General features: G+C 43.8%; 1 protein-coding gene across 4 annotated transcripts in view; it reads right to left on the bottom strand.

Annotated features, from left to right (window-relative positions):
- The window catches only part of rad54b (RAD54 homolog B), a 111,852-nt gene that overhangs the window by 17,869 nt on the left and 80,797 nt on the right, over positions 1-13,186 (bottom strand). For 3 of the 4 annotated variants that reach the window (XR_013547151.1, XM_078397182.1, XM_078397181.1), the window contains 3 exons: positions 10,199-10,489; positions 4,868-5,052; positions 184-445 (listed from right to left, as the gene is read on the bottom strand). Coding sequence is in view for 3 of the 4 variants with exons in the window: in XM_078397182.1 (XP_078253308.1) it covers positions 184-445; positions 4,868-5,052; positions 10,199-10,489 (738 nt within the window). In the remaining variant the exon portion in view is untranslated. The remainder of the gene's footprint in view (positions 1-183; positions 446-4,867; positions 5,053-10,198; positions 10,490-13,186) is intronic. The other variant, XM_078397183.1, reaches the window with a different exon arrangement.

The raw sequence follows: 13,186 nt of genomic DNA, 5'->3' as shown, positions 1-13,186 counted from the left end.
AGATCCGTCACACTTATTACAGGCGTGAGAAGTGACAAATGAACAATTTGACCCAGGTTAAGTGGAGCTTTGTACGACAGCCAGGCCGTTTCCCCCCCAGCTCCCTCTACCCTGCACAGAATAAAAGCACAGGCTCAGAACACCGACACATTTCAAACATAAACATCACGTGAAAAACGTTACCTGGATGTCATTTGCTGGATTCCAGTCGATATCATACAGAATTAAACGAGATGCGCCAATCAGGTTGAGTCCTACTCCGCCTGCCTTTGAGCTGAGTAAGAAGATAAATTTGTCGTTGTGTTTGCTGTTAAAGGATTCCACAATCTGCTGTCGGCGGCTGACAGGAGTTTGCCCATCCAGTCGGGTGTAGCTGTATCCAAATAGGTTGCACATTTCCTGCAAGATGTCCAACGTCTGAGTGTAATTTGAAACCAACACAACTCTGCAACAGAGAAAATTAAAATTAAAACAAGCCCCCATAAGAATGTGATTGTAGTTCATACAAAACATTGTGTTGTTTTCTCGAGCTTATGCAAGACGCCGGTGAGGCCACAGTTTCACGTTCAGTTTTAGTTACCCCGTTCTAGGAAATGTGTTGTTAAGCTGGAAAGGGTTCAGAGACGCTTTAACCAGGATGTTGCCAGGACCGAAAGGACTGAGCTATAGGGAGAGGTTGAGCAGGCTAGGATTTTATTCCTTGGAGTGCGGGAGGATGAGAGGTGATCTCATAGAGGTGTGCAAAATTGGAAGAGGAATTGATTGGGTAAATGCACAGAGACTCTTGCCCGCAGTAGGGGAAGCGAGGACCAGAGGACATACATAGGTTTAAGGTGAGAAGGCAAAGATTTAATAGGAACCTGAGGGGTAACTTTTTCACACAAAGGGTGGTGGGTGTGTGGAACAAGCTGCCGGAGGAGGTAGTTGAGGCAGGTACTATCACAACATTTAAGGAACATTTAAACAGGTACATGGATAGGACAGGTTTAGAGGGACATGAACCAAACACAGGCAGGTGGAACTAATGTAGATGGGGCACATTGGTCGGTGTGGGCCAGTTGGGCCGAAGGGCTTATTTCCACGTCGTGTAACTCTACCTTTGGTACATGTAAGTGCAACTTTCTGAGAGAAAACAGCATTTTGATTAAAGACTTCTAACCATAAAGTCATGAGGGTAAACATTTTGTAAGGGCAAACAATTTGGTAACCACAGTTAAAGGTGGGAGCCAGCTGGCAGTCCGGGATTCCACGTCTATTAAAATTAGCTGAAATATCTTGCACGCCCTACTGGTTAATTTGTCTACATCCTTGCTGTTAAATTCAGACACAAAATTGTAAAGTGTGAATGTAAATAAAGTTAAGTTAATGATGTTTAAAGAGGAAAATTTGTTAACAAAATCGTTGCTGACATGATTTCATTTTAGACTGTGCCTTCTATCACCAAGCAGATTACTTTCACGGCAACATGTTCGGCAAGGACATTGTGGGCCGAAGGGCCTGTTCCTGCGCCATACTGTTCTATGTTCAACTAGAAACAACGAGCAGTTCAATATTGGTTTTTTTGTTTATTATATTTCCATTAACTTTCTTTGAAAGATCATTTGAGAAGGTTAACAAGCCTGGTGGGAGTTAAAGGTGAATGTGTATTTGCACGACTACAGCTCCCTCATGTGGCCAGTTGTACTTATAGCTTAAATTTAATACTACAAATATTTTAATTTCAAAGATGCATCAACTCTGTGCTCCATCAATTTCATAAGTTCATGGGTTCTAGGAGCAGAATTAGGCCATTTGGCCCATCAAGTCTACTTCACCATTCAATCATGGCTGATCCACCTTTCCCTCTCAATCCCATTTTCCTGCCTTCCCCCATAACTCCCGACACTCGTACTAATCAAGAAACTGTTAATCTCCACATTAAAAATATTGACTTGGCCTCCACAGCTGTCTGTGGCAATGAATTCCACAGATTCACCGCCCTCTGTCTAAATAAATTCCTCCTCATCTTCTTTCTCAAGGTACGTCCTTTTATTCTGAAGCTATGGCCTCTGGTCCGAGACCATCTAGTTGAAACATCCTCTCCACATTCACTCTATCCAGTCCTTTCACTATTCGGTAAGTTTCAAAGAGGTCCTCCTTCATCCTTCTAAACTCCAGCAAGTACAGGCCTTGTGCCATCAAATGCTCAACATATGTTAACCCAATCATCCCTGGGATCATTCTCGTAAACCTCTGGACCCTCTCCAATGCCAGCACATCCATCCTCAGTTTCGGGGCCCAAAGCTGCTCGCAATACTCCAAATGCAGTCGGACCAGTGTCTTATAAAGCCGTATAAAAATATTTCCTTCGGTGCATTTAAACTAATTTCCTGCAAATCAACCTGTATTTAGATAGAACAATTAGTGTAACCGAACATAGTAAGTTACTTAACAAGTAGGATAGCACTTCGACCATTTTTGATTCTGAGCTATAAACGTCACTATCAGAACAGATGTCTAAAAGTGTAGTCAAGGAGGCAAGTATCAAGAAATAACTCAGAAAAAAACACAAGGTGATTTACAGAGTTCAGAGATAATTCAGGTGTAACCATAAAAATGTAGAAAATAGGTGCAGGAGTAGGCCATTCGGCCCTTCGAGCCAGCACCGCTATTCAATATGATCATGGCAGATCATCCAAAATCAGTATCCCGTTCCTGCTTCTTCCCCATATCCTTTGATTCCTTTCGCCCAAAGATCTAAATATAATTCTCTCTTGAAAACATCCAGTGAATTGGCCTCCACTGCCTTCAGCAGCACAGAATTCCACAGATTCACAACTCTCTGGGTGAAATTTTTTTTCCTCATCTCAGTTCTAAATGGCCTACCCCTTATTCTTAAATTGTGATCTCTGGTTTTGGACTCCCCCAACATCGGGAAGATTTTTCCTGCATCTAACCTGTCCAATCCTTTAAGAATTTTATATGTTTCTAAAAGATTCCCTCTCATCCTTTTAAATTTCAGTGAATATAAGCCCAGTCGCCCATTCTTTCATCAGATGTCTGTCCTGTCAACCCGGGAATTAACGTGGTGAACCTGCGTTGCACTCCCTCAATAGCAATAATGTCCGTCCTCAAATTAGGAGACCAAACTGCACACAATACTCCAGGTGCGGTCTCACCAGGGCCCTGTACAACTGCAGTAGGACCTCCTTGCTCCTATACTCAAATCCTCTCACTGAGAAGGGCAACGTGCCATTAGCTTTTTTCACTGCCTGCTGTACCTGCATGCTTACTTTCAGTGACTGATGTACAAGCACACCCAGGTCTTGTTGCTCCTCTCCTTTTCCTAATCTGACACCATTCAGATAATAATCTGCCTTCCTGTTCTGGCCACCAAACTGCCTTCCTGTTCTTGCCACCAGGATAACCTCACATTTATCTACATTATACTGCATCTGCCATGCATCTGCCCACTCACCCAACCTATCCAAGTCACCCCGCAGCCTCATAGCATCCTCCTCGCAGCTCACACTGCCACCCAGCTTTGTGTCATCTGCAAACCTGGAGATGACACCTTTAATTCCCTCATCTAAATCATTAATATATATCGTAAATAACTGGGATCCCAGCACTGCGCCTTGCGGCACCCCACTAGCCACTGCCTGCCATTCTGAAAAGGGCCTGTTAATTCCTACTCTTTAGAAACATAGAAAATAAGTGCTGGAGGAGGCCATTTGGCCCTTCGAGCCAGCACCATCATTCATTGTGATCATGGCTGATTTAGTTTAGAGATACAGCGTGGAAACAGGCCCTTTGGCCCACCGAGTCTGCAGCAACCAGCTATCCCTGTACTCTAACATATCCTATACACACGAGGGACAATTTACAATTTTACCAAGCCAATTAACTTACAAACCTGTACGTCTTTAGAGTGTGGGAGGAAACTGAAGATCTCAGAGAAAACCCACGCAGGTCATGGGGAGAACGTACAAACTCCGTACAGGCAAGCACTCATAGTCAGGATCGAACTCAGGTCTCTGGTGCTGTACCACCACCATTTAACTGAGTGAGGCATCAAAGAAACACGCGGAACGGCAAATGCTGTAATCTTGAGTAAGACACATCTGCCGTTGGACAGTTTTCATTTTGATGCTCATCAACCTCAGTTTACCAGTGTTCCATTGGGCTGCAGGCAATCACATGTGGCCTTGATGCCAAATGCAGTCATTGTCAACATAGCTCTGGAATTTAGCTCCGTGTCCATGTTTGGATAAAGACAATGAAGAGGCTGGAGACCGAGTACTCCCAGCGAAACACAAAGGAACATTGGTGAGCCAGGCAATGGCCAGCTCAGTCTTGTTGATGGATATTGAGTTACTTAACCACACAATCAGTGACGAAGCTGATGACTCATGTAGGAGATAGATGCCATATTCGTTCAACAGAAAGTGAGCAAATGCACATACTTAGAGAGTCAACGCAGAAACAGGCCCGTCAGCCCACCAAGTCGATGCCAACCACCGATCATCAATCATCCGTGCATGCTAGTTCTATGTAATCACACTTTCTCATCCACTCCCTATACACCAGGAGCAATCTACACATCCAACCTACAAACCCACACGTCTTTGGGACCCGCGGAGTCACAGGGAGAACGTGTAAATTCCATGCAGACAGCACCTGAGGTAAGGATTGAACTTGGGTCTCTGGCGCCGTGATGCAGCAGCTCTACCCGCTGCGCCACTGTGCCGTCCAAACAGGAGGAGTCAATAAACATGACCTTATCTTTGCAAATCAATATGTGGCAGATGCATTCATAGAAAAAAATTATGTATATGCACAAATATTTTGTAAATCATTATTAATTTAAATCCAACTTTTCCCCTACCTCTCAGCTGGACTCAGTGCATGAATGCTGGCTAAAAGATCTTTCAGTACATTTAGTTTCCCTGAATTATTTGCAATTAATGCATCTGGTTGGTAGCTCATCGGAAAGATGCTGGTCAGGTCTCTGTACGGGCTGATTTCCAACTTTTGGTCAATATCAGGTTTTACAGAGTCTTTTTCATTTTTCTAAGGGAGTAAAGAAAAACAAGTAATTTATCTCATATTAACCGATGTGCCAAAAACCTGAATAGTTTTCAACAATTCAATGCTACTTTATTGTCACATGTACATGTACATATACAGTAAAATGCTTTGTTTTGCATGCAACCAGGTAAAATCATACAGCAGACCTCACCTCGGCAGTACAGAAGAGTCGCCACGTTTCATTCATTTATCATGCATGGAAGAAATTTCCTTTCAGAAATATTGGCTCCTCTACAGCAGGTCTCACTGTTTAGTTTAGTTTAGAGATACAGCGCGAAAACAGGCCCTTCGGCCGACTGAGTCCACGCCGACCAGCGATCACCCCATTCACCAACACTATCCTACACGCAGTAGGGTCAGCTTACAATTATACCATGCCAATTAACCCACAAACCTGTGCGCCTTTGGAGTGTGGGAGGAAAGCGGAGAAAACCCACGCAGGTCATGGGGGAGAATGTACAAACTTCATACAGACAAGCAACTGTAATCAGGATTGAACCCGGCTCTCTGGAGCTGTAAGGCAGCAACTCTTCCGCTGTGGCCCCGTGCCGCCCTTAAAAGCACTCTCCTGGGCTATATTTCTGAGTTGCCTCACCTGCTGGCAATGTATTCTCTCCATTTCTATAAATTTAGCACATTATGTTCCAACTATTTAATTTAATTTTAAAATACTATGTCGGCAAAGTACCTTTTGTGTCTAAATTGACAACTTATAAAGGAACATGCCATTTAAGAAAATACTCCTCAAAAAGTTGAATTCATTCATCTAAATGTAGAAATATCAGAAGTATCTTTTAACTGTTGTTATTTTACCTGCCTCAACTGCCTCCTTTGGCAGCTCATACCATATACCCAACCACTCTATACGTGAAAAGGATACCCCTCAGGTTCCTATTAAATCTGTCCCCCCACCTTAAACCTATGTCCTCTGGTTCTTGATTGTCTGGGTAAAAGACTGCGCATTTACCCTATCATTTCCCCTCATGACTAAGATCATCTCTTAGCCTGCTGCGCTCCAAGGAATAAAGCACTAGCTTGTCCAATCTCTCCTTATAGCTCAGCCCTTGAGTCCTGGAACACTCGTTCCAGCTTAATGACATTGTTTCAAGGCTAGTAAGAGCCAACAATGGACAATTCACATTGTTAACATTTGAAACATTTGACGGTATCACAATTTGACGCCTGCTTATATATTGATCCCTGGGATGGCAGGACTTTCATATGAAGAAAGACTGGATAGACTAGGCTTATACTCGCTGGAATTTAGAAGACTGAGGGGGGATCTTATAGAAACATATAAAATTCTTAAGGGGTTGGAGAGGCTAGATGCGGGAAGATTGTTCCCGATGTTGGGGAAGTCCAGAACTAGGGGTCACAGCTTAAGGATAAGTGGGAAGTCTTTTAGGACCGAGATGAGAAAACATTTCTTCACACAGAGAGTGGTGAGTCTGTGGAATTCTCTGCCACAGAAGGTAGTTGAGGCCAGTTCATTGGCTATATTTAAGAGGGAGTTAGATGTGGCCCTTGTGGCTAAAGGGATCAGGGGGTATGGAGAGAAGGCAGGTACAGGTTACTGAGCTGGATGATCAGCCATGATCATATTGAATGGCGGTGCAGGCTCGAAGGGCCTATTTTCTATGTTTCTATAATCAGAAATGAATAGAAAATGGATAGAAATTGCTGATGTTATATTCTTTAGCCCAGTGCACTCTGATTCATCTGTGATCTGACTATGATTGTATATCTCAGCACCAGTGGTAAATGCAACTTGGCACCAAAGATCTAATTCAGTTCCTATCGTAGAACAACAGAATCTCTGCTAGAGGACAGAATGGCTTACTTTCTCCGAATACTTGATGATTAAATTAGTATGAACCCCATATTTAACTTAATTGTCTCTCGTTTTCAATCAATTCTTGATTTCTAAGACAATAATTTGATTGCATATTGCAATGTTAATAAATTATAGGAGCGCAATTAGCCCATTCGGCCCATCGAGTCAACTCTGCCGTTCAATCATGGCTGATCTATCTTTCCCTCTCAACCCCATTCTCCTGCCTTCTCCCTATAGCCCATGATACCCTAATCAAAAATCTATCAATCTCTGCCTTAAATATACCCAATACTTGGCCTCCGCAGCCTTCTGTGGCAATGAATTCCACAGATTCACCACCCTCTGACTAAAGAAATTCCTCCTCCTTTCTAAAGGTACATCCTTTTATTTTGAGGCTGTGACCTCTGGTCCTAGACTCCCCCACTAGTGGAAACATCCTCTCTGCATCCATTCTATCCAGGCCTTTCACTATTTGGTAGTTTCAATGAGGTCCCCGCCTCATCTTTCTAAACTCAATATAAACAATTGTAGCACAAACATACAAATCAGAACTGTGAATTGCATTCACACCTAGCATTGCATTATTTAAAAAAATTAAATTCTAATATGACTTAAATCTGAAAAATAATTAAGGTTAGGGTTATGTGTGCATGCCCGTGAGGGAGAGTGAAAGTTGGAGTGTAAAAGGAGTAAAAACAGACATAAAGCTAATGGATAGCCACAAAATAAGATCATAAGTGATTGGAGCAGAATTGGGCCATTCAGCCCATCAAGTCTAAACCATTCAATCATGGCTGATCCATTTCTCCCTCCTAACCCCATTCTGCTTCATTCTCCCCATAACCTTTGACATCCATACTAATCAAGAAGCAACTCATGCTGGAGTAACTCAGCGGGACAGGCAGCATCTCTGGAGAGAAGGAATGGGTGACATTTCTGGTCGAGACCCTTCTTCTGAAGAAGCGTCTTGACCCGAAATGCCAACCATTCCTCCTTTCCTCCTGTCCCGCTGAGTTATTCCAGCGTTTAGTGTAAGAACATAACTGCAGATGCTGGTACAAATCAAAGGTATTTATTCACAAAATGCTGGAGTAACTCAGCAGGTCAGGCAGCATCTCAGGAGAGAAGGAATGGGTGACGTTTCGGGTCGAGACCCTTCTTCAGACTGATGTCAGGGGGGCGGGACAAAGGAAGGATATAGGTGGAGACAGGAAGATAGAGGGAGAACTGGGAAGAGAGGGACAGAGGAACTATCTAAAGTTGGAGAAGTCAATGTTCATACCGCTGGGCTGCAAGCTGCCCAAGCGAAATATGAGGTGCTGTTCCTCCAATTTCCGGTGGGCCTCACTATGGCACTGGAGGAGGCCCATGACAGAAAGGTCAGACTGGGAGTGGGAGGGGGAGTTGAAGTGCTCAGCCACCGGGAGATCAGGTTGGTTAAGGCGGACTGAGCGAAGGTGTTGAGCGAAACGATCGCCGAACCTGCATTTGGTTTCGCCGATGTAAAGAAGTTTTTAGCATTTAGTGGCTATCTTCAGTGTATAACCAGCATACTACGATACCACTAGCATAGTACTTCTTTACACTAGCAGAAAGAAGCAATTCCTTCCTACACATACAACTAAAGGATCCTTTTGATTAATTTGCAAATGGTTTATATACCTGGTTTATCTCCCAAAGACTCCCACAAAGCTTAAAGTACCTCCTGAGCAACTTTGGTCAGTGGGATAGATATCACAGAGATGATTAATAGATTGGGCGGCACGGTAGCGCAGCGGTAGAGTTGCTGCTTTACAGCGAATGCAGCGCCGGAGACTCAGGTTCGATCCTGACTACGGGTGCTGCACTGTAAGGAGTTTGTACGTTCTCCCCGTGACCTGCGTGGGTTTTCTCCGAGATCTTCGGTTTCCTCCCACACTCCAAAGACGTACAGGTATGTAGGTTAATTGGCTGGGTAAATGTAAAAATTGTCCCTAGTGGGTGTAGGATAGTGTTAATGTACGGGGATCACTGGGCGGCACGGACTTGGTGGGCCGAAAAGGCCTGTTTCCGGCTGTATATATATGATATGATATGATATGATATGATATTGCTTTAAAAATACTATCAAAGTCCCAAGAGATCTTTAAAGGTAACTGCAGAGCATGGGATAAAAAAAACTCTGAGGACCGCAACGTATTAAATATTCAATCTTATTTACAAGAATGTACTTTAAAATAAATTCTGTCGGCAAGAGTGGAGCGCAAGCAGATTTTGCTACTTAAATGACCAGGTTTCTTTGAGACCATGTAAAAGGAATGTTATCAAGGAAAGTTATCAAATTGCCTCCTACTTAGTAAATGAAATATAAACAACATGTTTAAGTCACAGTATATTTCTTGCTGTTTTAAGGAGACGTATTATTTACATTATGAAACATTAAATGCTTTTACATTTTATGGCGTTTCGTGGTTATGAAATTGTGCTTAGACCTCTGAAGGAATCTGAAGAGCTAACATTTTCTGATGTAATCCAAAATAGCACTTCAGGAGAGAGGTCAAATAAACATTTCATTGTCTTCATCAGGCACAAACACAATAATAACTTGAACGGTTCACATTTGAAGTATGACTTCTGATGCGCAAAGAACACCCAAATACCTTTTAACCTGCTTAGAGTTCTATGGTGCGGCACGGTGGCGCAGTGGTAGTGTTGCTGCCTCACAGACCGAGAGACCCGGGTTCGATCCTAACTACGGGTGCTGTCTGTACGGAGTTTGTACGTTCTCCCTGTGACCACATGGGTTTTCTCCGGGTGCTCCAGTTTCCTCCCATACCCCAAAGATGTTCAGGTTTGTAGGTTAATTGGTAAATGTTTTTAAAAAAGCACCCAGTGTGTGTAGGATAGTGCTGGTGAACAGGGTGATCGCTGGTCGGCGTGGACTCGGCAGGCCGAAGGGCCTTTTCCCGTGCTGTATCTCTAAACTAAACTAAATCAAAACTATGTGTAGGAAGCAAATGCAGATGTTGGTTTAAACCGAAGGTAGTCACAAAATACTGGAGTAACTCAGCGGGACAGGCAACATCTCTGGAGAGAAGGAATGGGTGACAAAGAAGGTCTGAAGAAGGGTCTCAACCCAAGATGTCACCCATTCCTTCTCTCCAGAGTTTATGCCAGTCCTGCTGAGTTACCCCAGCATTTTGTGTCTGTCTAAACTAAAACTATTCTTGATGAATTACAACATAACATTCTTACAAGCAACATGCCATACCGGCTCTTCGGGAGTTAATGTCCATATGCACTTCAAACAAATACCTTTATTGTATTAAAGAGAAGCGTGGGGTGATTGCAGAGCTTTTTCAGTAACCCTATGCATGTTAAGTGGAGACTGCTGTCCAGCTTTCCCTGCAGGAAGGATCTCACTGCACGAGACGACAGTAGCTTGTGGTAGAGTTCAAGCTGCAGTGCGGCCGGTCGGCAGAAGATAATCCATTCAGTCTTGGGAGGGAGGTAATTGTTAATGATGTCTTGTGTGCGCCGAAGTATGAAGAGGCCAGTTAATCGGCAGAGCTCCATTGCCCTTTCGTCACCCAGCTGCTTTTCATCCTGAAGACAAGAAAGAAATAGCAAAAGAGCAAAAGCTGGAATGTTGAGCTGCAGACGAAGGAATTCCTGAATTAATGGATTTTTTAAACAAGACTGCATTGTTTATTGTTCAGCTTCACGGGCCAACCCAAGGGCATTTTTGGACCAGGAATCCGAACAATTGTATAGGTAAAACTCCAATTTAATATTCTTTCAGCTGAAACAAAACCCTATTTTGATAATGTTAAATATTTGGAGGCTTTACAACCCAAATTAGCAGCGTGGGATTTGCTTATTTTATGACTTGGTTCAACATGCGACATTTTTGCATCTGGTTCTTACTCCCACTGTTCTCTTACTGTTCATCCTCCACTCTAAATCCAACCAGCTGGAGGTGCATGTGGGTGGTCTGCAGGGAAGGGCTGATAGAGCATTAAAATCATGGACAATGTGCAGAGGACCCGAGGATAATGCTTTATAAACTTACAACAGTGTGGTGCCGTGGCAAAGAACGAATAAAATTTTAAGCAGAAGAGAAAAATACATAGGTAAAGGCGATACGGTGGCGCAGCGGTAGAGTTGCTGCCTTACAGCGCCAGAGACCCGGGCTCGATCCCAACTACGGGTGCTGTCTCTACGGAGTTTGTACGTTCTCCCCGAGACTGCAAGGGCTTTTTCCGAGATCTTAGGTTTCCTCCCACACTCCAGAGGTACAAGTTTGTAGGTTAATTGGCTTGGTGTAAGTGTAAATTGTCCCTGGTGTGTGTAGGATAGTGTTGATGTGCGGGGATAGCCGGTCAGTGCGGACTCAGCAGGCCGAAGGGCCTGTTTCCGCGCCGCATCTCTAAACTAAAACTAGAGAATGGGGTTCACTCATGATGTATCCATATGTATCCATATGTAGTCTGGGGAATTCCACCATGTTGTGTTAAAACCAAAATCTCAAAATTGGTAAAGTTACCTTTAAAAAATTGTACAAGAGGTTTTAACCCTGACCGCTGTATTTAAACCCAAATCGTACGGTTCCTGACCTAAGATGCCTTTGGAGATTGCAGTTACCAATAATTTGGGCTTCAAGATCAAAGATGATCTTGAAGCCCTCCGTTTCTTCCTCGACCGCAGAACCAGCCAATCTCCATCAACCATGTCTACAATGATATCATATCATATCATATCATATATATACAGCCGGAAACAGGCCTTTTCGGCCCAAAGATATCCACAAGTCCAGTCACTGTCACTAATTTTAATAACTAATTACAAAGGAATGTTAACATTACAGCATTAATAAAACATTGAAAAGTTGATGCGTTTCCACACAGGGGGAATTCCCTGCCGTAAACTAAACTAAACTAAATTGAACTAATCAACAATTCTGCGCTTTGCAGTAGTCTTTACATTAGAACATTAGGTCAGTCACTGCGTTAATTCTTTGATTTTAGATTTTTTAGATTTTTTTTAGATTTAGAGATACAGCGCAGAAACAGGCCCTTCGGCCCACCGGGTCCGCGCCGCCTAGCGATCCCCGCACATTAACACTATCCTACACCCACAAGGGACAATTTTTACATTTGCCCAGCCAATTAACCTACAAACCTGTACGTCTTTGGAGTGTGGGAGGAAACCGAAGATCTCGAAGAAAACCCACGCAGGTCACGGGGAGAACGTACAAACTCCGTACAGTACAGCACCCGTAGTCAGGATCGAACCTGTCTCCGGCGCTGCATTCGCTGTAAGGCAGCAACTCTACCGCTGCGCTACTGTGCCGCCCTCATGCTGATTCAATGATACTCTTTATTGTCACATGCACCTCCTAGGTACAGTGAAATGCTTTGATTTGCATACAACCCAGTAAAATCATGTAGCAGACCTCACCTTGGCAGTACACAAGTGTCACCATGTTTTGGCACTGGCAAAGTTACAAACGTTTACCAGACAGTCCTATCTACTGCCTGCCGCCATAAGTGGTAGCCGCCGCCCGCCATACTGCTGCTGTTAGGAAAACATCCTGCAGAACTCTCCCCATGGCAACCACAGAATAGTAATGGGAAATGTTCCACTCCCCCCACCTACCAGTGTTTCAGGGTACCTCTATAATTACCTCCCAATGATCATGCACAGAGCGTCCGATTAGATGCAGCAGAATTTTATATACTAGTCACAGCGTGGAAACAGGCCCTTCGGCCCAACTTGCCCACACCGGCCAATCTGTCCCAGCTACACTAGTCCCACCTGCCCGCGTTTGGCCCATACCCTTCCAAAACTATCCTATCCATGTAGAAAGGCACACAATGCTGGAGTAACTCAGCAGGACACAGAGCATCTCCGGAGAGAGGGAATGGGTGACATTTTGGGTTGTGTCCCTTCATCAGACAGCTTCATACATCCACGTACCTGTCTAACTGGTTCTTAAATGTTGGGATAGTTCCTGCCTCAACTACCTCCTCTGGAAGCTTGTTCCATATACCCACCACCCTTTGTGTGAAAGTTACCCCTCAAATTCCTATTAAATCCTTTCCCCTTCACTATCTGTGTCTTCTGATCCCCGATTCACCTACTCTGGGCATCTACCCGATCTATTCCTCTCATGATTTTATAAAACCTTTATAAGCTCACCCCTCATCCTCCTGCGCTCTAAGGAATAGAATCCCAGCCTACAAAACCTTTCGTCCTGGCAACATCCAGCTCAGACCATCTAGTCATGGCAACATCATCGTA

The sequence above is a fragment of the Rhinoraja longicauda genome, chromosome 4 (assembly GCF_053455715.1).
Source record: "Rhinoraja longicauda isolate Sanriku21f chromosome 4, sRhiLon1.1, whole genome shotgun sequence".
Lineage (NCBI taxonomy): Eukaryota > Metazoa > Chordata > Chondrichthyes > Rajiformes > Arhynchobatidae > Rhinoraja > Rhinoraja longicauda.
This window is presented reverse-complemented; position numbering and strand designations above follow the sequence as displayed.